Source organism: Falco peregrinus, chromosome 6, assembly GCF_023634155.1.
Source record: "Falco peregrinus isolate bFalPer1 chromosome 6, bFalPer1.pri, whole genome shotgun sequence".
NCBI classification, from domain to species: domain Eukaryota; kingdom Metazoa; phylum Chordata; class Aves; order Falconiformes; family Falconidae; genus Falco; species Falco peregrinus.
The window spans coordinates 46,657,562-46,683,758 of NC_073726.1; the positions used below are offsets into that span (position 1 = coordinate 46,657,562).

At 35.5% G+C, this 26,197-nt stretch overlaps 1 protein-coding gene across 4 annotated transcripts in view; it reads left to right on the forward strand.

Annotated features, from left to right (window-relative positions):
* ANKS1B (ankyrin repeat and sterile alpha motif domain containing 1B) overlaps positions 1–26,197 on the forward strand; it is a 442,036-nt gene that overhangs the window by 118,751 nt on the left and 297,088 nt on the right. For all 4 annotated transcript variants that reach the window (XM_027794224.2, XM_027794228.2, XM_027794229.2 and 1 more), the window contains exon 10: positions 12,273–12,438. In XM_027794224.2, the coding sequence (XP_027650025.2) occupies positions 12,273–12,438 (166 nt within the window). The remainder of the gene's footprint in view (positions 1–12,272; positions 12,439–26,197) is intronic.

Below are 26,197 nucleotides of genomic sequence, written 5' to 3' on the forward strand. Positions count from 1 at the left end.
AGCTTTAAAGTCATGCTGTGGTAAGGTTGCAGTTCTGTGAAGGACTGTTTAAAGGTACTTGACATTTTGGGACTTTTTTGGGCCTAGCAACTTTTTTTTCTGGTTTGGGTTTGTTGGGTTTTTTTCTTATGATGGTGTATAAATATATTTGAGAGCCACTGACAAGCTAATGCTGGAAACTGTGAGGGATTTTTTGTTCTTTTTTTTCTTCATAGAGTAAGTCCTTGGAGAAGTCTGTAAAACTGATAAACCTGATTTCTTCCTGAAGCAAAGACCTGACTAACAATGGGGCATTTAAAAAGAACAACTTTGTAGTCTGTGACTGTGAATCCTCTTGCTGTACAAAATAAATAGCGTGTCTTGGCTTTAATGTCATGTTTGGCTGTTGTATTTCACTGAATACTTTTATTACCAGTACCTGTTATAATGAGTCTGAAAATGAGATAAATCCTGATTCAACAAATTACTTCAGCCTACTTAAGCATAAGTATTAATGTGCTTAGTCCTGTTTGGGCTTCCATACATACAGATTTTTATCAGGAGACACTTAATGTGTTCACAAAAATCCAAACCCAGTCTAAGGCTAAGATTTTCTTGAAATCCAAAACTAATTGCTATGATTTTTTCACTATTAATAATTCATAATTAAGATGAACTCATGAATTGGAGGTCAAATAAAATGCAACTGAAGTTAAGGAGAGTCCATATTTGAGATACCAAAGCGAAATACGTAATTAATATGTAATACGTTGTCACATGTTTTCATGATAAGGTATTTTCCATTGATTTATTGATAGAAAATATGATCTGCCAATTCTAGTCAAATACATCTTTTCACTTGAAGGTCTCTCGAAGTCAATTCAGCTAGGAAATGAGAAACGTTGTTCTATGTTTTCCTACACAGAATGATGTTAATAATTTGTATTGCTGTAGAATACAAATGCTCTATTCACTTAGCAGAAGCAATAAGAAGTCCTGATCCATAAAATGTCTCTATAATAAATAGAAATAACAGTAATACTACTAATAATATAGGGAATAATTGTGTTGCTTTAGAAAAAGGGGGAGAAAACTTGTAAAAACCCTTGTGTCTCTGTATAACCAGAACAGTCTACAAGGCATTTTGCAGAGTACTTCAACATAAAGGATCTAAGTGTGAAGACATTGAGGTAAATTAATAAATTGACAGTATGAAGTTGGCTATATTATTTTTGGAGGTGATATATATATATTTTTATATATATATATATATCACCTGATATATATTTATATATATATATATATACCTGATCTTTGATTCACAGCATTTTATACTGTGAAAAAGAGAGAAAATAAAATCTTTAGGCAATGTAAAGTCCAATTTAATTCTAACTAATTCTGAACTTAGCAAAATTGTGTCCATAATTCTCAGACAGTGTTTTAGCCTACCTAATTGTCTAAGTCCTTAGCTTTGTCTCTGATCAAGCCTTTATGTTTGGCAGATACTTAAGTTCCATATATACATAAAGCTTTTTGAGTAAACTGTTGTAATCTGTTTGTATGTGGCCAGGTGCCTAAATTCTGCCTTATTCAGATTGGTTTTATAGAGTTACTGGTTTTGCATTGTGATTAATAAATAACAATAGCAGAATGTTCATTCAGAAACCCATCTGGGTGCTGTGCTCCCTGTATCAATGAGAAAGTACGGATATCTCTGAAGATGTTCAATTGATTGCTCTTTTATGTTGAACTGGAAGCCAGCCAGTGTGAGACATGAAGTAGAGGGATGTGTCTTACTACATGCCTAGCTTTTGAGTTGAATTTGTGTGCAAACTAAACACCAGGGCACTTACAGAAGGTACACAGCTGACAAAGCAGAAAGCCTGCCTTCACTCCTTTCTGCCCACATCTGAAGTGGACAGATTTGAGTGTATCTTTCTTTTTCTTTTGAATGTGATAACATTATATTGTAAAGTAAGTGAAGATTTTTTGAACTACTTCTTAAGAATAGCTTTATTAATATCTTTCTCCTAAGGACATCTATTTCTCATCAGGACTTTATGACCAAAGAAGAGCTGCAGACACTCTGCAGTTTGGATTGTAAGTGGCTAGAATCTCATTTTTGACCCAGAAAGACCCACTGCCAAGTGTTTCCTGTTGTCTGGCTTTAGGTGGTTCCACATGACATGCAGGCTTTCTGAGTAGCAGATTTGTTTCTGTGACCAGTTCTGTTTCCTCATCATGAAATTGTAAACAATCTTGAGTCTGCAAATTGCCTGAGTGTATGTTAACTTTAAGCATTTACATTGCTATTTTGATTTGTTGAAAAATAAGAAATTGAAGGAGAGCAATAGAATCAGTAGGCAAAGTTCTGTGTAATTTTTACCATCTTGTTTATGTGAAACACTGACAGTAGTTTGTTCACATATGAAGGAAGGTCACACAGCATTAGTAGAGAATATCTGTAGTAAAAGTATTACATACAGCTGGTATGACTGCAAATCTGGGGTGAGAGTCCTTAATGGTGGCCAAATAGACATATGATTCTGCGGTAGGTGTTCTGAAACTGGAATCTTGCAGTGAACCTATAGAAAGTTTTCTAAGTTCAAATTCCACTGCAAACGTGACATTGGTTCCCTTATAATCCTTATTCACTTCATTTTATTTAATCTCCACATTCTTGGTTTCCATTATGCAATAACTAAGGCTGAGTATTTGCAATAAGCAGATTATCATACCATAGAAATCATTACAGTAACAATTAAAGCAGTAGAGCTTTGACATAAAACAGTGGGATTCCTTATGTAAAGAGCCATAAGGAAGTAGCATGTTTATAAGCTGACTGTTTCTTTCCCCTTTGGTGATGAGTAGTGAGTTAAGTAACTGTGCTGATGTATTCTCCTTGTATTTCAGCCTTAGCTAACAGTTCAACATGGCCAAGTTGGTCCTCATAAGATTGCCGAGTATGTAGGCAGTATGATAAGATAGCACTGGGTGATGGAACTTCTTGTATCCATAAAGTTAAATATCTGTCTTACAAATGTTAGTGGATTTTGGTACATTTTTGACCAGGAAACAGCAGAGTTCATAGGGTCCAATTCAGAACTCTGGTTCTGAGCTGTGGTTTGAAATAGGAAATTACCAGGTTCTTTAAAAACATAGGAGATAAGGACAACATTTTATTAACATTTATTTACTACTATTGTGTGTATTTCTCCTGTTGTAATGGAATAATTTATTTTACAGGTTTAAAATACTGGTTCTAACTTACAGTATGAATTTACTTTCCCTCTGATTATGTCTTACTGTTAGGTTCAGTTTTCACACTGCTGAAATACCGTGCTTACGGTAGGCGAAAGTTATTTGGTCCTATTTGATTAGAAAGTACTAACTTTTACAAACTTCGCATGCATCCTGGGACCTGTAGAGAACGATTTCAAAATGTTCTCCTGTTGATTTTGTATCTCATTTTCTCTTCAGTTGTGTACCAGATAAAGGTGTGATTCACAACAAAGTTGATAATTTCTGATAATGTGACTCTCAATGGCTTTAATATTTGGAAGAACATTTTATTTTTTGTTCTGCTTTACTGTGGGAGCATGTGTTAGGAGGGATTTCTTTTAAGAGATTATTGGCTTACACTATTACAATAATAACTTTTATATCAAACATAATTAAATTTTTATTTCTTCAGTATCAAACCAGAAAACTTTTAAACATGGGAGATTCCCTTTCCTGCAATAGCAAATGTTTATTTGTAACTGGTTTTTATTGTGCAAATTTGTGAAAGTATTTACATGACTTCAGAACAAGATGCATAGGCATATAGAGAATATTTTCTAAAAATGCACAGATTATTCATGACAGATGATAGATTAACACACTTTAGTGGCAAAGATTTCTTTTCAATGAAAATGTCTCCCATAATGTCTCATTTTAGTGATGTTAGCTGCCCTCCAATCAAGTCAGTTTACAGTCCTAGGGTCCTTTTCTGCTATATGTTAATAGTGAAAATTACTATTCAAACAGATGACATCTTTTGCTTGCAGGTATTCAATTCCTTTCTTCTCTCCACAGCAACCCATGCATTTTTCATTTACTGGTACAGTAATTGGTAGAAATGAAGCTATAAAATGTGAGCAAATTTCAGGCTGTCTGCTTAACATAGTGTGTTAATTTTTTTCTGCAGTTGCTGTTTAGTAAATACTGGTACCACTTCAGGTTTTTTCAGTATCTAACATTTCCTATGGTTTTGGCCCTTATAATATGAGGGAATATTTTACTTCATGTTCACTGCTTCTATTGGAAACCCAAGACTGGTAGGTTTTTGTAGAGTAGGAGACAAAATTTGTTTCAGAGCTGGACCACACCTATAGGTGTCTCAGCTGGAGAGAAGCAGCATGAATGATTCACTGCCTTGTGGTCCAAAGGCAGAACTATAAATTCTCATTAAACTCTTCCTGTGCGTATTTCACACCTACTCTCAGGCACATTCAAAAATTTTAACACAAAGTGGAAAATTTCTTTTATTGGCTTAGGGGAAAATGATTTAATGGTGACTTTAAAAAAAATCTTGTGATGCTCAAAATGAATCTGTCAGTTGTTAGTCACATACTGTTGGGATCATTGGGATCCTTGTAAGTCAGGAGATCTGCCACTCTTTCTATAAAATTGTTGTGATCCTTTATTACAAATAAGAAAACCTTCTCTTTTTTTCTTTCTCCCCACCCTGCCCCGTGAAGAACTCTGATTAGTTAACAAACTGATATGCCTGTCAAAGCACACATGTATTTGCCAGTCTCTGGGAAAGTGGAAAGCAGTTTCTTTTCTCTGGCCACAGTCAATACCAGAACACCCTTCCTCCTGCTCTTCTGTGGTTTTTGAAGTTGACCCTTGAAACTGTGACACTCTCCTGAGCCTATTCATTCACTTTCTGAGACACCTTCTGGCCCAAACTTCTCACTTTCTAATGCATTATTTTCTCTCTTACTAGAGAAAGTGTTGTGTGAAAATAAATGTTTGTATGGACTCTCCTTCATATCTGAAGTTCTGGCTATGAAATAATACCAGAATATTTTGACAGAGATTAATTAGTGGTTTTATTACCATACTTAGTAATGCATAACATACTTTATTAAGTTTTTTTATCCTGATTTTTTTTATTTACCAAAATTTTCTGCATGTATTAAGCCAACTGCTGTGTGTGTGTTGTGTGCATGTCTGTTTAAAACCTAGGCGTTAGAGCATAAGCAACTGGCAATGAAGTATTGTTCCCATGGAGCTGAAGTTCCAGCTCATTTTATCTTTTTAATACAATAGCATTTATTTTAAATAGGCATTTTCCTATAGCTTGGTATTCAAACAAGGTGTTCTTTTGTTTAATCTTGTTCATGAAAACAGTGGGGAAAAATGGGAGGATATTTAACCTGGAAATTACTTTCTAGTTTATAATTGCGTTTTATTCAGCTAACCTAAGAATCGTTTGTTAAACCAGTTATTGTATTAGGCTGTATTGCTACACACAACCATTAACATTTGCATAAACCAGATTATGTAGACTTGTAGTATATTCTTTGTCACAGTGAGTTATTTATTAGAGGAAGCATCTGCTCTTTTTCATGGCCTGAATGTTGTATGCATGGGAAAGCATGTAACATGACTACAACAATCTAACTTCATTTGATATTCTGAGTATCTGCCAGATGGAATTATGAAAACGCCACATAAAATATAGTGATACGTTTCTGCTGCTGAGGTTAACGCTGCATTTGTTATTTACCCATGTTTTCGTACATTTATAGTTAAGGCTACATTAGTGAGTTTTGTATTGTAAAACTTTGTACCGACCTTTAGCTTTCAGGGGTTGACATCTCTAGAATTTTCATATGAAATTTTAGATTCTAAACAAGATATGTGAAAATATGCATTTGAAAAGGAGAAGATAAAACTACATTTGGGGTGCTATGTAAATAATGCTCATTTTTTCTCAAACACAAAGTTTGAAAAAGCAGATCTAACTTTTTTTAATGGTTTCTGAAGAATTATGCATCATCTTTATATTTCTAACAATATAAATATACAGAACAACAGATTTAGCATTTTTTTTCAAAAATAAACATTTTTTCTTAGCTCTGTGGAAGGCTTACTGAAAGGTTGTTTCAGGTGCTGGAGGAAAAAATTATTTCAGATAATTCTGTACATGTATTATTCCTACAACAGCAAGCCCACTATTTCTGATGCCTGGGGAGAGGGTAAAAGAGAATACCCTTTTAAAATCGATATTATAAATACTCTGTGCAGACCAGTGGAGATCCTCCAGTGTCATTACACTTAAATGAGATTATTGGGGATTTTCCAGATTCCGTAATGTATCATGAACCTTATTATCTGTTCTGTGACAAATTAAATATTCAAGTGTTTCTAGCTGACATAACAATGAACATTTATCATAGCTTGACTCATGAAAAATTATTCTAATTACACAATACTATAAAAATTACTTTGGTTAAATTATTAGTAATAGATAAGTGGGTTTATTCGCCATAAAATTATAGTAATATTCCTAATTTCCTTCAGTGGAGAGGCAGTCAAAATAAATATTTCACCATCTAATTGTGTTTTTAGGTTATGATGACACAGGAAATACTTCTAATTGTTTTTGCCAAGTACATTATTGTGACAAACTCACACAATACCCTTCAGGTTCAGGCATTCTCCCCACCGCTTTGCTGCATGCCAAAAAACTATCCTAATTATCTTCAGTCGCCGATTAGGACTTTTTTCTTGTTTGAGTTCTTGATTCCTCTCAGCAACTTCGGTTACTTATCATGAATATTTCAGTGTGAAGTGTCCCAATCCAACAATGTTATACATCAGTCTGCTTAAAAACATAGACAAGTATGTTTGATGCAAAGACACTCGGACTAGATATAAGGAAGAAATTTTTTATGATGAGGGCGGTGTAACACTGGCACAGGCTGCCCAGAGAGGTGGTAGATGCCTCATCCCTGGAAACATTCAAGGTCAGGCTGGATGGGGCTCTGAGCAACCTGATCTAGTTGAAGATGTCCGTGCTGGTTGCAAGGGGGGTTGGACTAGGTGGCCTTTAAAGGTGCCTTTCAACCCAGACTGTTCTATGATTTTATGACATAAATGGGATAAATGCAACAGTCATTGCTCACTCTCATGGTAATCATCAGCTTTGGGTGATGAAGCATTTAGGATCAATAATTCTCCTAAGTTTTATTAATAGAAGTATCAGAGCACTCTCCTGAAGAACAACTAGGCACACCTCCCACTGTGGTGGAGGAAGAGCCATAAAATCAATAATTATAGCCATAAAGTTTTCTTTAAAAGTTTATCTGAAAATGTAATTTAAGACCATTGAAACTGCCCCCTAATCATTCCATTTCTAAACCTGTGTCCTTAACTTATATTTTCAAGTATAAAAATGCCTAAGATCATTCTTGCTCCCCATACTTTCTAAAGAAGTGATTTAGGGCTAAAATAACTGTTTCTTTTATATGTTTATGATTCTTATTAGGTGTCTTACATAAATTGTGAGGACGGTTACTGTTTAATGACAAGGTAGTCATAGATCAAAAGAGAGACTTAAGCAAATCCAGACCTAGTAAGTTTTCAAATAACAGGATATGGTGTGGCCTTCAACTGTGAGTAGCCTAGGCTCCAAGAGATCAAAACAACTGTTAATAAATTTAAAATTTATAAATAAGTTAATCATTGTCTGGTGAGACACAACATACCTACATACTTTATCGCTGTGATGAATGAGTGTAACAGCACGTCTTTGAATAAGTTTTTCTTTGATTTGTTGGTCATCGGGCAGTCATGTCTGACTCTGATCTGTTGTCCCATGTTCCAAGAAAGTAATAAAACTTCAACTGACATGATTTCTACAGAAAGGAGATGGATAGTATGAAAAAAAAATCAGTTAAATACAAATTCTATCTTGTCAGAATGTCAGTTCAGATTAGATGCCTACTGAGCCTCTGTCATTTTATTCTGAGGTCATATAAACATGAAGTCATATATACTGCTTATATCTCAGTCCTTGAGCATACAACATTCAGCTTGAGTCTTATAAGGAATGCAGGATTATCTAGAAAGCAGAAGCAAGAGTAGCTAGAAGCTTGGCAGAAACATGGAAAAAAGGTCTAACTTAACATCATGTAGTTTTTGAAGATATGTTATGGAATATTGTTTCACACTTGTATATAAGCATTTGCAATTCCCATATAGATATTTTAGAAGCAAATTCATTCCCACTGATCAACAATCACATCCTTCCCCTGCCCCTCCCCCCTCCACCCTGCCCCTTTCTATTTTCTAGTCCTGTTTAGGTTCGAGATTACACATGATAGTTATTTAAACATCAAGCAGATGCTCAGGAGAGACCCGGTTGGAGGTTTCTGAGTAAGGGCTATGTGTGTCCCTGGCATGTGCTCAGCAACTTTAATCTCACTTTGCTGTTTCTTTCTACAAGGCAAAAATCTAATTTATATTTTATTAGTATGGGCAACTGTTCTCTAATGCTTTCCCAGTGACTCACCCACACTCACTCCTCTTTTTCTGTCACTTCTATTGTGTATGTGCTTTTATCCTTTCCACAAAAATACTTATTTTAATATACTGGCAGCCAGCACATTAATTTTATGAAGCTGTAATTTCAAATAAGAACTGATTCTGACTTGATAATTGTGGTCAGTTACATGTGTCATCTTCAGCTTTTTGGAATAGTTTACAGAAATTAAAGATTAATAATCTCAAATTTTAAAAAATAAACTCAGATTATTTTTTTTATTTTAGAACTAAATATTTTTCAACTATAGTTAAAAAGTGTTTCTTTAGACAGTTTTATTATGCAGATGAAAATATTGAGGACATGTAGGATTATTGTAGTTACTGCTCATGGCAGTGGGTGAGGTGAGACAACAGAACTGGTATTATTGAGAATGCTGAAGAGCTTTTAATCTTTGAAAAAAAACCAGAATCACATTGCTTGATGCCTGATACTTGAAGAAAATTTTATGTCATCTACTAACATATAACTTCCATTAGTTTAGAGTTTAAAAATTTGCTCGGCAACTGCAAAATGGAAAAACCAGAAGAATTTACATTGCTTTTTTCCATCAATGAGCAGTTTGGGTTTTTTTGCTACATATGCACTTTTTAATTGAGGCTTATCATCTTCATTTAATCAGTTGATAGAATTCCAGACTTTTAAAAGTTTTAACAATTATTTTTTTACTCCAGTTTATCTGTTTGGCAAACTATATGTTTGCTTTATTAGGGGGAGATTTAGGAAGAATTTACTTGTCAGTAATTTACATTCCAACCATTTTCTCAGTAACCCCATAATTTTATTTATTCTTCTCTGACATTTATATTCTTGCAGTGTTAATTGCACAATGTTGAATAACATTCAGAAAATCAGGTTGAATGTTAAGAGCAATTAGGAAAGGAGTAGAATACAAAAGAGGGAAAATCATTATGTCAGTATGAATACCTGGTAAGCCCTTATCTTGAATGCCATGTGAAAATCTGATCCCTGTAACATCACTGAAGACTGAGGGTGAGGGATGACAGGGATGGTCAAAATCCTGGAACAGCTGGGTGAGTAGATTAGAAGTTCTCATTCCATAAAGGAGCAGACAATGGAAGTATGAAAGTTCTGTGAAATCACAAGGAGAGGGTAAGTAAAGAACAAGAATTTGTCGCCTTCTGAAGTACAAGTATTAGGGATGCCAAACCTGGTGAGATAGTTTGCATGCATCCCATTTTGGTTTTAGCTGTAAAAAATGACACGTGCTCTCAAGGCAACCTAAGGAGGTAATTTTATTAAGTGTGGCTGGTGGACATGCAAAACAAAGTCAGCACCTTTTGATTATGAAGTGTGGAACCCACAAAGGGTTGTAGGAGTATAACTACATGGTCTTGTGCTGATCTCACTGTTCTCTGGGCCAGCACTGTTGGCTGTCTTTATAGACAGAAATTGGGTGGCATAGATACCAAGTATGATCCAACGTCTATTCTTACGTTTCATATATCAATTTTTTATGGTTTTTGAATGTAGCTGAATTTAGGAGCTGAGCAGTGTTTCACTTCAGTGTTTGGTGACAGTTTTAAAGCTGCAGTATTTGTCAGCTTCTCTAGCAGATTTACTAGGGTTTTGGCGTTCTGACTTACTTTTATAGAAACTTCCATGTACAAGGATTAAATTGAAGTCTGCTGTTTTAGTCATTGCTTTGGTAAATAAATTTTTGCCTCTGTCTTTTTACCGCAGGCTGAAATAGACAAGGTAGAAATTCCTCTTTTTTCAAGGCAGGAAGGAATCCTCCTCTTGTCTAGCAGTTGCACTTCTGCAGCTTCAATGACTCCACATTACATAGTGGTCTAGAGAGAAATATTTGCTATGTTTATTGTGATAAAAATACAGGAATATAATACAGAGTTAATAGAACTGTTATTTTTAAGTTACAAAGTTTTTAAAGTCATCTTTAATTTAAACCTAAGTTTTCACCTTATGCACATTTATTCTAGTAATAAAACCATGTATTTGTATATTTCTTGATTTCAGTTGTACTGTTCCTAAGATCCATGTTTCATTTTATGCAAGTGTTATTTGCAGGATTTAAAAGAAATAACTTTTTTTTTTTAATATAGGATAATTTTCTGTTAACTTCATTTAAGGAATGAGATGGCTAATGTTAAAAAAAACTATTGGAAGCTGCATTAAGCCCACTTAACAAACTTTTCCAATTGCTTGTTACGTCTTTAGAGTCCACCAGCTGTAACTAGTTACTATTAGTATGTATCAGTAAGATTGCTAATGCAGAGACCTCATACTTGGACTAGACATAAACAGGAAAGGGCTGAAGAGGTAGAAACATAATCACATTCCTCTTTTAGGCATATTCTTTGAACACTGACAGGAATACAACTGATCTTGTATTGTTTGCTAGTACATACTAATTTTTTATTATAACTGCTTGTTAGTATTCTGTTTATTTTTTCTTTTTTGTATGATTTCTTTTCCCTATTCACTGTTTCCAGTATTCATTTGCAAGTTCTGTGTTCAGCGGTGGTTTAACCTAGGATTTAAAATTTGATTCTACTGAAGTAATCAAATAGAATTTTGAAGTGGAGCTCCTGTTGTTGCTATCTCAACCCTGTCCTTCGAGAGGCCTTGAATTATTACCAGTTTATGAACTCTCATAAAAAACAGGTCACAACACAATGAGCAGAAAAAACGGCAAGGATTTCAGTAGTGTAATGATCCGCTAACAGTATAATTTACCTAAAAAAGGGACAGTTATCTACAGCCATAGTTTACCTTAGATAATGTGAGCTGTTCTTTTTCAAGAAATTGTTATTCCACATCCTGTTTTAGTCGTCATAATTTTCAGTGATCTTCTGAGTAGCGCTATGATAATATCTGTCAGGGTTCTTTCTGGCCCTTTGCATTTTTTATATTTTATTTACTTGCAGTGCTTGACTTTCCCAGGCATCCATATGTCCATTGTAAGAAAGATGCGAGAATAATGTCTTTGCCTATGCAATTGGTTTCTTCTGGGATTAAAAAAAAAAAATCACAAATCAAGAAACTCTGGTGAAACTGTATGTTATCTTCTCGTTCATGTTCTAAATCAGAGACAATCTGCTTGATTAGACAGTTTAATGTCCTTTTTTCCCCTCCCTTCCTCCCTCAACATTCACTAATGATGGGAATTCTCTACATGTGTCACTGTTAAGAGACCTTGCACCATTATTGCTCTTCTGTCAAATACAGAGCAGTAATTCATCTTCATTCACAACCTGGGATTCTATCATCAAAACTGAGATCACATATCTTTAGCTTTCTTATATATAATATAAACAGTTTCATATATATATATATATATGAAGTTAACGTAATTGTCATTTTCATGAGGTATAATTAAAAAATTTGAAGAGACATCCCCTGAATTAGAACCTAGCAAAGCAGATATGGCAAGAGCGGTTATGTTGGAGCTTTTGCTAAATACCAAGTTTGATGGATAAAGACATTTCTGTAACTAAACAAGAACTATATTACACAAAAATTTAAAGAAACAAGAAATGTAATCTTCTAGCATGCAAGTAATTCTTCCAGTCTGTTACAATTTGGTTTCAGTGGAATGTGGGTTTTAATTTGCTGAATTTTAAACCTTGCTAGCCAGAGTTGTTGAACTTAGTTCTTTTCCTGTGTCATCTGAGAAATATCTCTCTTACCAATTTAAACGTTTGCATTTCAGGAATCTTATACAAAGAAGAGAGGTCATGCATTGGAAGCAATACCTTCTGTACCTCTGGATGCAGTTCCTTCAGAAAATGACAGCAGTCTTTGTGATTCGATAGACATAGCAGTGACCAAAAAACCTTGTTCCCTAGAGATAGCAAGAGTTCCTTCCTCCAGACCAGGTAAATGACTAAATAATCCTTTACACAGTCTTTGGTGTAAGTGTAGTGTCATAGAAGATACAGAATTATATATAGAAGGTATAGGTTTATATTTTTTAAGAATACAGTACTCTGTTTAGTTATCACAGCATGATTGTAGTCTTCTGTTAGCTACCCTAAGAGCTTAATATCAGATTAAAGATTAATAGCAAAATGCTGTAAAAGGGAAAACAAAGCAGAGGTTTAAATATTTTTCCAGATAAATGTAAGATTGCAAAAAGCTAAACTAGAAATAGAACGTCTTTAAGCCCAGCCTTTCACAGTAATCTATTTATCAACCTGTTTCTGTTCCTTAATGAAGTGCTTAGCAACATTATGCAACTAATTCAAAATTTAAATTACTCTGTATTTTATTTCTGTGTAAAGGAAGATCTGCTCTGTTTTTGACAATGAAACAGTAAATGAGAACTGATAGAAATATTAAATGACAGTTTGGTAGACAGCTTTTTGTATTGTACAGGTTTGAAGAGCAATGAGTTACAATAGTTAAAAAAACAAAAGAATTATGCTGAGTTAGATGAATGATATTTGTAAGCATTCTGTTTATATCCTCCAAAACTATATGTTCTCATCCATTATCTTTGTTTGAATTCTTCATTAGTTACCACCTGGTACAGGAATTTCAGAATATAATCATTCCGCTATAAGTAATTGGACTGGGAGTCTGCTTTGACAAATGACAAAAGCAAGACCTATCTGAAACGGGCAATTGACTTTTTGACCTGTGCTATCTTGGTTATGAATCATGATTTAGGAAATATACAAGAATGATAGATGATTGTTGACTAACATCATGTTACCTATCTAGTCTGTGTAAGGGTAAGCACCTTCTTGATTACACAGCTGAGCTAGTATTGGAAGAGTGCCAGAACTATATCAAGCATTGTATGTAAGGGCCAGATGTTACGATACAGATTTGGAGTCTGCAAGGTGAGGTAGAGTGGGTCATAATTCCTACCTCCCCGTGAAATTTGGGCTGAAGAGGGAACCTGCATTATGAACAGTGATCTAAGAGGTGGAACAAAATACAATAGCATCTTTATAGCATAGTTGCACAGAGTTAACCAGACTCTGACTCAAACTTTAATGCTTCTACTCTTGTAACTGAAAATTTACTTTGTTGATTTTTTTTGGTTCTGGTAATCTAAAAAAATTAGCAGACTGTGCAGGACAATATTACAGGTTGTTCAGTAAAGGAAGAAAATGCAAAATTATCCTTGTTTTTCAGACTTCTACTTGATTAATCACCATAAACTTACTTAGTGCGATGGGAAGGCTGCCATACCCCTACCCCATAAATTGGCCAAGGGAGTTCATTATCTGCCTCAATGGTAATGTGGCTCAACTACAAAACTTTCCATTGTAATTACTATTAAAAAAAAAAAAAAAAAAAAAAAAAAAAAAAGAGAGAGAGATAGACTTTTCACTAGTTCAAATACCAGGCTTTGGAAGCATGCTGCCTGCTGAACATAGGCTTTTTTCTTAGATGTAGTAAGACCAGTATGAAAAACAGATCCTAGAGGATATTTTTAGGTCTTAATTTAAAAAGATGTTTTGTGTATTGTTAAATATGGTGTGTATCAGAGGCACAGAGAATAACCAAGGAAGCTGTAGAACATTCATGGGGGCACCCATAATCTTTGTAATATCTAACAAGGTCAATGAGTTGACAGTACAAATGTACTGTAATTCCTTCTGTCTTGGTTTTCCATATACCACTACGATCTTTTCCTTGGTATTTTATTGGGAAGAACATTTGGCTGTATAGATAAGCAGATTCCAAAATGTGATTTTATTTTAAGCTATAAATGTAGTAATTACCTAACTGGCCTGGTTTGTAAGCCATATTTGTAACCATGTTGGCTGTTATTTTATACTACAGAGGCCCCAAATGAAACAGCAATGTCACTCACAGTTATAAGGTACATAACACTATGCATAATTGTATGTGAATGTCAGCCTGCCACTTCACTTCATACAGTTTTATTGCCTGAATAAGTTATGTATGATTACAGAGATCATTCGTTTAAACAAATATCTAATTTGCATACCTTTTTTTCCTGAATTTCCCTGTTTTTGTATCACTAAGACATGCTGACTTTGGGAATACTTTTCCGAATTGCTATACTATGTCATGTGTAGAGTTCATTTCAGAGCATGAGGCAGCACTCTGAACATAAAATTGCATCTGTCGCTCTCCTTTCCCTAGGTGGTAGGGTATTCTGATCAACTCTCCCCACTGTCTGGGGCATTACTACCTCTTGGCAGTAGAAGTGTGACTGACTGCATTCAGTGATTGAAAATTCTCCTTTCCTGTATTGAGAGGAAAGGTCATTCTGGCTAGCCTTTCAAGCTGTAGGACTGCATGTTGTAACTATTATCTGCTCTGCCAGTAAACTCCTAACAGGTTGGGAATAGTCACCTTGCCAGTCATTGTTCTCTGATCTACTGGGAAAAAAACCAGACTGCTCTCTACTTCTCCATACTATTTTTAATTTCCTGAATCTTATCCTTAACTAGTAAGGAATAGCAGAGCGTGAGAACTCCATGCACCAAATGGTAAAAGATTGTTACATGTAAGGGAGAAAAAATGAACAGAAGGGGGGAAAAAAAGTCATTAAGTTTGTTACTTCCACTTCTGAAATCCTCTCTTGTGTAAGTTTTTATGTGTGCTTGCAAAAAATTAGGTTGATATAGGAAAAAATGTTACATTATAGGTTTATGCTGGTAGTTGAAACAATTGCTTCTAATTAGTACTGATCTAAGAGTAAAGAAGACTGCATGTATGTCTGAGTTCAAGTTAAGCTGCTCTTCGTTTCTGTGATAGATTAGTAGGACAGTTTGGCAGACTATCTTAACGTCTCTGTCTCAGTATCTCTGCTTTTAAACTAACAGTTAAGACATAGTAAGAATATTCTGAAGTACTGCACTCTGAGACATAATTTTCTGTTAAGTAAAATACAAATTTGGATTTAAAATTTCATAAATCAATCCCATAAAATTAATTTCATAAATTAACTGATTCATGAATCAATCTTACTGTCCTTTCTGTTGGGCTATTCCAGAACAGTATCCTCCTTCCTGAAACTAGATGTTTTTCCTAGTTATGTTAACATTTAGACTACCCTTCAATTAAAAAAAGAAATCGCATGACATATTTAACCTTGGAAAATAACCATAAAATGTTACTAGTTCATAAAGCATACATTAGTATTGTCCTTTTGATCTTAAGGTTGTAATATTTTGTGAACTATAGCAACAAATCATGTCAAAAAAGGTGTAAATTTCTAATAAAAGGCTAAAGCTCAAGGCACTGGATAATTCTAATGGTAAAGTTGGTGTTGTCAAGTATCTCCATTAAATTAGTGTGGTTTTGATCAACTATCTGGTGTCTGCAATACTAGTAGCAGAAGTTTAGGTGCAGCACCATGCTGTATTTGGGCCTGTGCTGTTGAAGACCCTTACAGACTTAATTTGCATCTTTGGTAGCTTGGACATTTTGTACCATACTCCATGGTACAAACCCTTGTCCTGGTTTCAGCTGGGATAGAGTTAACTTTCTTCCTAGTAGTTGGCATAATACTGTATTTTGGACTTAGGATGAGAATAATGTTGATAATGCACCGATGTTTTAGTTGTTGCTAAGCAGTGTTTACACTAAGCCAAGGACTTTTCAGCTCCTCATACAACACTACCATGGAGTAGTCTGGGGGCACAAGAAGCTAGGAGGAGACACAGCCAGGACAGCTGACCTAAACTGGCCAAAAGGATATTCCATACCATAGAATGTCATACTCAGTACATAAACTGGGGGTAGTTGACTGGGAGGGGCCAATGGCAACTCAGGGACCGGCTGGGCATCGGTCGGTCGGTGGTGAGCAATTGCATTGTCTATCAGTTGTTTTATATATATTCTAATTCTTTTGTCGTCATTATTAATACTAGTATAATTATTTTCCTTTTATTTTCTGTCATATTAAAATGTGTTTATCTCAACCCATGAATTTTACTTTTTTTTCTTTTTTCCTAATTCTCTCCCCTGTCCTGCTGGGGTGAGACACGGGTGTGAGGGAGTGGCTACCTGCCACATGGTGTTTAGCTACCTGCCAGGTTAAACCATGACAATGTCATACACTTTATTTAGTAGAAATATTGAATGAAATCTGAGCTAAATTACAGAAGGCATTTTCTTCATTGGAGTTACGTGTGTGTCCATACCCAACAGAGAGATCAAATCTCTTTTGGTCTGCCTCTATAGTTTCTACTACAGAAACTCCCTAGGAGTGAGACCAGGTGGCAGTCTACATGGTAAATCTTTAATAATAATGAATGATGGCCAGTACTACTTAAAGTAACTTTAGGTCTTATTGAGTATCATTATGAATTAGAGAGGACTTTTCAAACTTTTTTTTCTTTGTGAATAACTTGGTGGGAAAAAAAATCCTCCTTTGGGAAAGTTGATCTGTCCATGCTGATGAATGAAGGTTTTAACACAGTATCTCAATAACAGGAAGGGACATTGCTGTCTGTAAACTGTACAAAAATCATCCTTGATTAAGGGAGTGCTAGTTCAAGGACCTATTTTTTTTTCCAGTTATGTGCAGTGTGGGCTGTAAAATCCAGCTGAGAAATGAGGTAGATACTTAGTGACCTCACTTATGGTGAGCTCTCAGCCACCGCAGTCAGCAATTCCCAAGTCAGCAGTTTTAAAGATAGCTTTGGTACAACTACTCTACCCAGTTACATCTAAGATATGGCTTATGTCAAGGGGATAAAGATGGCCTTAGATATGTAATGTGTTGCCACTGGCCTGTAGCAGGCAAGCGCAAGGCGAGGAGTTGAAACATAAAGGAAGAGATACCTCAGCAGCTATACTGGTCATCTACCCAGCTAAATGTACACTGGAGAAAACTTGCTGTTGTCAGTCATGATGTTTTTTTATTTAGAAACATTACTTAATTTGCACTTAAATGCCAGTAACTTGTAAGGAGGATCATGCAAGATAATAAATCTGTAATTAATTATACGTTTGTTTTTTTTTACAGCCTCATAATCACAGCAGGGAAAGTAACAAAAAATGTTGGTCACTGAATTATTACAACATATAAAACTGTCCCCAAGCTGGCCTATCTACTGTAGCATTAGGGATTTTTTGCTTTCTCAGCCTGGCATTACAGTGAAAATGAGCCTGAAAATTTGCAGCCAGTGTGTCAGCTCACCTCTTGCATTCTTGTGTCTACTGTATAACACTGTGTTAGCAGTCTCATACAGATATCTAGGAGAGAGTCCTTTGGAAACCTGAATTGAAAAATAGCCTAGCTATGGTAACATTTTAATCAAAATTAAAATATGACTCTTTACATAGTTTCCAAAATCATTAAATACTTGGGTTGGTAAAATGCTATTTATCAGGTCATCAGTTTCTGATCAGCTTCAGTAATAAATCTTCACAGTACCTATTCTGAATATTTCGACATTTCGGTTATCCCGATTGAAACAAAGATAGCAAATGCATCTTTTCTTTAATGAATTTCTGCCTTTGCTTTTGTGCAGTTATTTTCTAGCTATAGGCAAACCATTGCAAAGTGACCACAAGAAGGAACCATCACACTGCCAGATAAACAAAATTGTCTGGATGAATGGAAATTCAAGAGGCTAGTCTTAGTCACCCATACTTCATCATTTTGAAACTATAATTGATCTGAAGGATCATGCACTAACCTTTCTGAAGTCCACTCACCCAAATTGCTTCAAGCAGAAGGACTGCTATTCATTTAAGCGCACTTTTTAAGCTGGAGATAGCAGGATACAGTGCACTTAAACACATGACCTACAGTCTAACACCTCAGGTTTAAATACTTTCAGTGATCAAGAAAGGTTATCTTAGCTGTGCAGAGGGAAAAACATTATCAAGTAGGGAGTCTCTTATCAGAGTAACTGCAATATGTAACAGCTGGTCTAGAACTGTCTGAAAATAGCTAGAGTCTATGAAGTTTAGCCTAACTTGACACCAGTGTTTCTGAAGTAGTTGATTGTCCATGAAAGCTTTTGGTATTGTGGTTCATATTTAAAATCTTTACTACCTACCTGCCATGAGTGCTGAATTTCCTAAGTACTGAGTCTCAGGCCTGATGTATCAGGGATTGGGAGGCAGGAGCAAAGGGAGCTACCATGGCTGACAGGGCAGGGGCCTCACTAGTCAGGGCCCTATCTCACCACCCAATGAGCAGGGCAGAGCTAGAGATCGTGGCAAGGTTCAGCTAGGAGCCTTGATGTTCAAGCAATTTTGCACTCATGAGACAGATCTAAAGTCAAGCTAGAAAGTCAGTATGCAGGTCAGGATCAGGTCTGGTGATGGCCAGGAAGTCTCATGATGGCAAGACCAGGTCCAGGGTCAAGCTGAGAAGTCAGCCCATGAGTTGGGGTCTGGATGCACAGGCATAAGCCCAGGACAGGCACTCCGTCAGTATGTCTCAGGCAGGAGCCACAGGCCCTAGGCTGAGCTGAAATGGTGTCTTCAGGAAGAGGGATGTGATTGGAAACCTCAGAAGGCTGGTCAGGGTCATTATAAGCTTGTTAGTGCCTCAGGTCAAGGCATGATGTATGAATGACAATCTGTGTCTCTTATTCTTCTCTCTGTTACTCAAGGAGACAGTACCTCCAAAGAGTATAATTAATCTATACGTTGAGTGACAAATGAAGAGCCACTCGGAGCTTGTCAGTAAGGAACACAAAGCAAAGGTGTGTATTGTAATGTGAGCTATGCATCACTTTGGTGAAGTAGGTAACTAACAAAAGTGGCTTGTGTTTCCATAACAACCTAATAGCTGAAGTCTTTCTTAGGCAACAAGTGGTTTCTCTTCTAAGTGGTTTTTGGCCTTGGAGAAGTGCTCTCTATTAAGTAAAGTTTCCCAGTTGTCAGGGTGTTTTGTACAGTCTAATACCCCTTTAGCACAGGAAAAGATTCATAGGCCATGAGAATGAGTAAGAGTCTCACAGTGCCCTGACATGATAAGGGTACTCTCGTTAAAGGTAGAAAAGTTAGGTTCTAGCCTTTCTAGTTCCTTTAATAAACTTCTCAGGATACATCTTAAAAATGGCTGAGGTTTTGTGCCTGTTACTCAGAAGTCCATTTCTCCACTGATTTCTGTGCTGGTGATTAACAAGCCTCTTAATTTCCAACCTCAGTGTATTCATGGCCAACTGAAGTCAAGACAGAGAAACTCTAACGTACTGCCTTTGGCTAAGTCAGGGCTCTCCAGCAACTCTTCAAGAAGCAATTCTGGGCAGCCTTGGAATGATTCTGAAAATCTCTTAGTGCCCTTATGCATATCTACATAGTACATAGTACTGCCTTGTCGTGGTGGCTAGAGGACTTCAAAGGGTGGTAAAGTGTTGCATAGAGGTCTTCCAAGGGTGTGTGGTCTTTATCACAGTATGTTCAAGTTATTTTGTCTTATTTGGATAGGTATGCATCCGTTTAGGTGTTGGACTTTATAGAAGTCTGGATGATATTATCTACATACTGTGCCCTAATATACTTAGCTTTTTCTGTGTAAGAAGAGGAGAGTGAAGTTACAAGGATTGTAAGACGACCTGAAGTGGTTGAACTGAAAAACAGATATATTTTTTCAATTAAATGTTACGTTTAGTCTATCTGGAAATATTTTTTTGGTTTGTTTTCCTGTTTATTTACCTGGGTTTTAGTAAAATGAACTTTAAAGTGAAAATTGAAAAATATCAAACAATTTTAGCTGTATTTTTCAGTCAGTACCTTACAGTGAAATAAGACGTCCAGCCTTAGTTATAAGACCTATACATACTTTTTCTCTGCTCTTCTTGTCTTCCTTTAACCTGTGTTGGGGCTATATGGAGAAAAATTGGCTATGGTACAAAATTTCTCAATTTACTTCTTTTAACAGGTTAATTTATAAAGATGTAAGGATGACATTCAGAGCTTCAAGACACAAATCTTTGCCAGAATACAGTGTATTGGAAACCAACCTAACCTTCTCCTGTTTCACTGATGACACATTTCTTATTTGTCATTCCTACTGCCACAGTATAGAGTTCACACGGCTTATCAGGAGCAATTTTGTCTAATGCACTAGCATATGTTTGCAGTTCGGATTTTTTAATTTCACGTGGCATTTTAATAAAGATTAAGGGAGTGCTAGTTGGAAAAAAAATGTATAATAGCTCTTCATGCATTTTATTGGTTTTTCTTCTAGTACAACTAGTAATAGTTTTAAGCACCCTTCAAAAATGTAAAAGAAAAAACTCTGAAAATTATGCCTGGAGATTTTTTGCTGATATAGTTGTTCCTATAATAGAAATTTTAAATTTATAGTTTATTTTCTATTTTTAAGTATTTTCTGGCTTTTTACAGTACATTTTATTTTCTCTATGTACAAATCCCCAAAATATGGGCAGCTTGGGAGTTCTGTTTCATCATAATAATGCTTTCACACTCATGTTCTGTATTTCTGTAGTTCTTGGAGTACAATTAGGATGCTTTATATTAGCTTTTTTAGTACTATATCTCTTAGAGGAGTACAGTTTACCTGTGTTTCTGGTCCTTGTTGATTAATGTTTTGTTGGCAGGTGTTATCAACCTGCTGATTTTATCAGCAGGCCTTCAAGTGATCTGAGTCTCGGGCTGGCATGTATTCCTAACCTCACTGATGTTAGGGCATGTTTTGTCATTGACTTCAGTTGTATTAGTTTTTACCGTGCATATCTTCTCCCAAAAGAAGGGTCATTGTTAAAATTAGGAATTAGTCAATTAATTATTGATATGACATCAGGAAAATTGTATGTCTTGTAGTATAAGATGAAAAATGAGATACTACCATGAGAATATTTGCCTTTTCTTCTGATTTCATCTGAAATCAGGAGAGGATACCTCTTCAGGTATTATTACACTGTTGTAGTTGGAAGTGGCTGTAGATGGGTCAGGGTGGTGTGCATCTCTGATTTCTGCCCAGTTCGCTACCTCCCCCTAAAATCCCCTTCTGACAGCATGTGAAAACTATGACCCATTTTAATTATCTTTGGGTAGGTTTCAGGAAGTGAGACAGACAGCCTGAAAATTCTTTCTACAGTGAAGTTTGTTCCTAGATAGTTCAGGTGAGTCGGGTTTCCGATATCACCAGAGAAACAGATACAGGTGATCTATATATACTTTATGTATACAGGTCCTGTTCCATATTCTTTCCTGATTTGGCTGTAGGCTGCTGTTGGTAGAGGTACACCAACAGTGCATATATCCCCTATTTAACATTTAAAGAAGAAAACACATCCATGCTTTATTATTTCAATGTCTTGTACAATGTAGGAATTGGATGTCTTGATAGAAGTTACAAAGGGGGATGAAAAATAAAATTTAACTCCTGTGATGCAAAATAAGTGCTATTTTCATTTGGCTATGACTTGAATTATAAATGTATGAACAGAACAAATAAAAAAATGAGAGAAGATGAATGATAAAAGATTTCAATAATAGTTCATCCATTGTCTGCTTTCACTCTAAGCAGTCCTGGGCAGTGAGATAAAGCCACAGATTCCCCTTACACAGCTGCTCCCAGAGTTATTCTATATTTTAAACAGAACAATTTTGTGTTTAGACAAACCTCTGTTGTTATAAAATTCTTATATTAAACAATAACTAGAAAATTGGAACCCTCCAATTTTGCCATTACTTGAGTGGCAGACTAACTGGTAAACGCTACGTTAAAAATTGATTCTTTGCTGTTTTGGGAATAAAAAAAAAAAAGTCCTGCTTTTTTGTTTCATTTCACTTGTCTTTTGGAAAAAGCAGAATTTATGCAGCAAAGCAAAAATATAACTTCAGTATCACAAACTGGGAAGCAGGCAGTGAAAGCATTTGGTGATCATTGTTTCTAGTATACTTTCTTCACTGATTATTGCTCATTTAACTGGCAGCTTTCAGAATCCAAAGAAGAGAGTATTAAAAGTAACGAGGTTAATTCAGGCTTTTTGACCCTCCTCCCACCCCCAATGGTATTTGTGGGACAGATGGGTAAAACTGTTACCTTTTGGTTTTGTTTATGTAGTTTGGAAAGAGGAAATGAGTGATGTATACAGTGGATACTTCTCATGCACATACATACAGAATCATTCATTATTAACTTTTTAAAATTGCCTCAGTTGCAAACATGGACCACTTTGATAAAATTTATTAACACAAATGTAATAGTAACCCAAATGTATTATAAAAGTGAATATCAAATTAACCCTATTTACTTGTATTAAACTTATAATTTCACTTAAAAAAACAGGTTCACTAGTAAGATCCAGTTTCTCTGAAGCAATGCTAATATGCATGACCTGTCCCCCTTTTGTTTATCATTAATGGTGATCCATATCAGCTGTTCCATTATTCCTGTTGTCAGGCTGAAAGCCTGTAACTAAGGTTACTCCATTAGCTTCCTTTTAGCCTTCTTAAATCTTATTAATATTCCAAGAAACAGCACCATTTGTTGGGATGACTTCTTGTCAGATCTTTTTAAACTCTTGGATAAAAATTAAATAGATCTGTTGATTAAAAATTTACAGCTTTAGTAACTCTCATTTAACATTCCCTTTGCATATTTTCTTATGAGTTTGTTTGATATTTAAAGAAAATATTTTACATCTCTGTTCTTTTATATATGTGGCAGGAGATATAATATTATAATGTGCCATAATTTCGTTTGTTCCATTGTCCATTTCTCCCACTTCTTTATGTCCTTGATGCAGCAGAGGTCTTGTGGAGAAACAGCATTATAATCATAATTAAATACTTCTTCAGAATGCATAAGCACAGGAAGCTTAATTGAGGTTGCACAAGCCATGTCAATGCTTACATATCACAGCTCTAATGTACTTTCTTTTACAACCTTATCATCCCTCTAAGAGGTTTTTAGTATATAATTAAAGATAATTGCTCCCCATCATATGCTTGTCTGGATAACATCTCTGATAACATCCTTAACAATGAAATGCTATTCTTAAAAACACTCTGTCATTTCTGAAGTTAAAGCACATGGGAATGACTGATACCATGTGACCAGTTTGTTACCAAAATACATGCAGGTCTCCACCCATCCAGTATATTCCAGTAAATATGTTTTTGTTGTTAAAGTATTTCCATTTTCCAAAGGATTAGCTTACATTTTTTTTGCAAAGTGAGAAAAAACAGGCTGCTGCTTGACATATGTTAAACAGTTCTGATGATTCATTACTTCTTATTATTGCTCATAAAGTACAGTTGAAAAAAATTAGCTTTCAGGGGAGTTTTGGGCAAGTTTTGCAAATCGGTGCTCATCAAATTGTATGTATTCTGACCTACACTCGGTTTCATCCATCCCGGTGTGATTATCATCTAGAATGATCTCATTATATACGTGACTACATGCTGTCAAACAAAACCCACTTTTCAAATCAAGACAATAATTCAAAGGAATGTCATTATTTTGAGTTATTTTGCATTTTAAAACCTGTTTGAAAATTTTATTTAGCACGATTTAAGGTTTTCTTTTTTAAATGACTATTAGTTGCAGCATCCTTTGGAAATACTTTTGAGTCAGGGGTGAAATAGACCATATACAACATACTCCATTCTAGTAAGTAATGCTACTCTTCAAAATGCTGCTGAGATTGTTTTATAATTGAGCAGATGGAAGTGATAGTACCTTTTATAAGTGGCAAGAATTTAATAGATATATGAGGAATAATATTGCTATAAAACCCAAAAGATTGCTAATATCAGTGCTAATAGTATAGCTTAATCTTACCATTAATTTGTTTACATTTTGCGTGCATCTGGTATATTCTAATATAACCTTGTGTAATGGGTATAGCACTGCATGGAGATGTTCAATAGGCATTTAGCTAATATTATATGTCTCCCGGTGCACTTGTAAATTTTCTACAAACCTTACATTTAATTTTCTACAAAGCTTTTCAAGTTGAATCTTACTCCAAATTAGAAGTTAGAAGGACCAGTTGACTTCATACTTTTTATTCTGTTGTACTCAAGACTTTACATATTGTCCTATTTTGCATTAAGATGAAACGGAGTCCTAAAACTCTAGAGATCCAGCGCTCAGGAGTTAGTGCTTCACTTGACTTAATGTCTATAATGCAATAAAGTTGAAGTACTATAAAAAAAGCCAAACTAGTTTACAGATACACTGGAAATGCGATATAGCTATGTCTTGAATCACACAAAGAACTCATCTGTCTTATGTGAAAGATTAATTTCTCCACTGTTTGGTCTCTCAATTTGAGATGATAAAGCTGCTCAACTCTGAATGATTAATCATTAGACGCTGTGAGATACATATCTTAGGATCATCAAGACATTCTCAGCTGTCACAGAAATTATGACATTAACAATGCCCCTGATCTCTCCTATCCCTTGTGTAATGTTTCAGGCTTTTTTGATACTTTGTATTAAAGGTTGCAAGTTTAATACAATTTATTAGGGAGTGTTTTGTGACTTGCTGTAGATGGTGAATAGATGTGTTGTCTACAGGTGCCTTGTAGCACAGTTAACGATTATGTGGTTGCCTTCAATTTAGGTATTTGATTTGATGAATTGAGCAATCCTCTCTATTTCTATGTCCCATATCAGGGCACTTATCTGGGATGTAGAGGATCAAGCTGAGAACCCTTAAGTACCAGGCTGTAATATGCGTGGCTAACCTGTATCACAGGACGTAAGAATTCTGTTCAGTGCTGGGCCCATGTTTCACATCCTGTCTGCGTCCCAGCTCCATGTCAGACCATGAAATAAGAACTCAGTCCCTGTCGCGCTCTGTCAGAATAGAGTTGAGCTCCAGCAGAACCCAGGAACTGAATGATCAAAATACCAACTTTGTGGGATATCTGCCCTGCAGTCTTTGTCTCTTTTTTGCTATTAGTCTTTCTTCCTTGCAAACACATACCAGGGCTTCCATCCTGCTTTGAGAATTATTTCTGATTAAAATATCTGGAAAATTGAACATTTTGCCAAGAAAATCAGTTTGAATTAATCACTTTTTATATGGTGAAAATAATTTGTCGAAAGATTCACTACCAGCTATACACTGCATTCATACATTGGTTTGATGGCTCTGCTAACAGACAGATACTGAGGTCTCTGGATCATAGCTCTGCCTGCTTCCCCACCCTGCTGTCCGTCATTTCTTCTCTGTAGGGATCATCTATTGCCACACAGTTATTGTGCTTTTTCAAATACTGTAGTGAAGAGGCACTTGGTTTGATATGAATGCAATTAATAACCTTGCTCTCTTTTATATAGTTCTAGTAGACCTAGCATAGCAATAATTCCTCCCCATCTACTCACCACCAAGCAAACTGAAAAAGTTTTGCTGGTCCTTCTGACTGACAGATTTTAGGATAACTTATTTTTGTGTCTGACTGCATCAAAATTGGACTATGATTTTAGTTTATGAAATACAATTAACTGAATATGCATGCTAATAATTTTACTTCAGCATTGACCTGAATCAGATCTGAAAAGATTCTATCTTTTAGGATAAAAAAAAATCATACCCTATTTCTACTGCCTTTACTGTCCAGTAAGTAACAAAATAAATGTGTTAGTTTTGTGAAAAAAATGTTACTGTATTTAATATTTCGGTACCTTTAAGTGTGTTCTACTGGGAGCTCACTTTTTGTGAAACTATATGTTTTATGAGGGTTTTTTTAA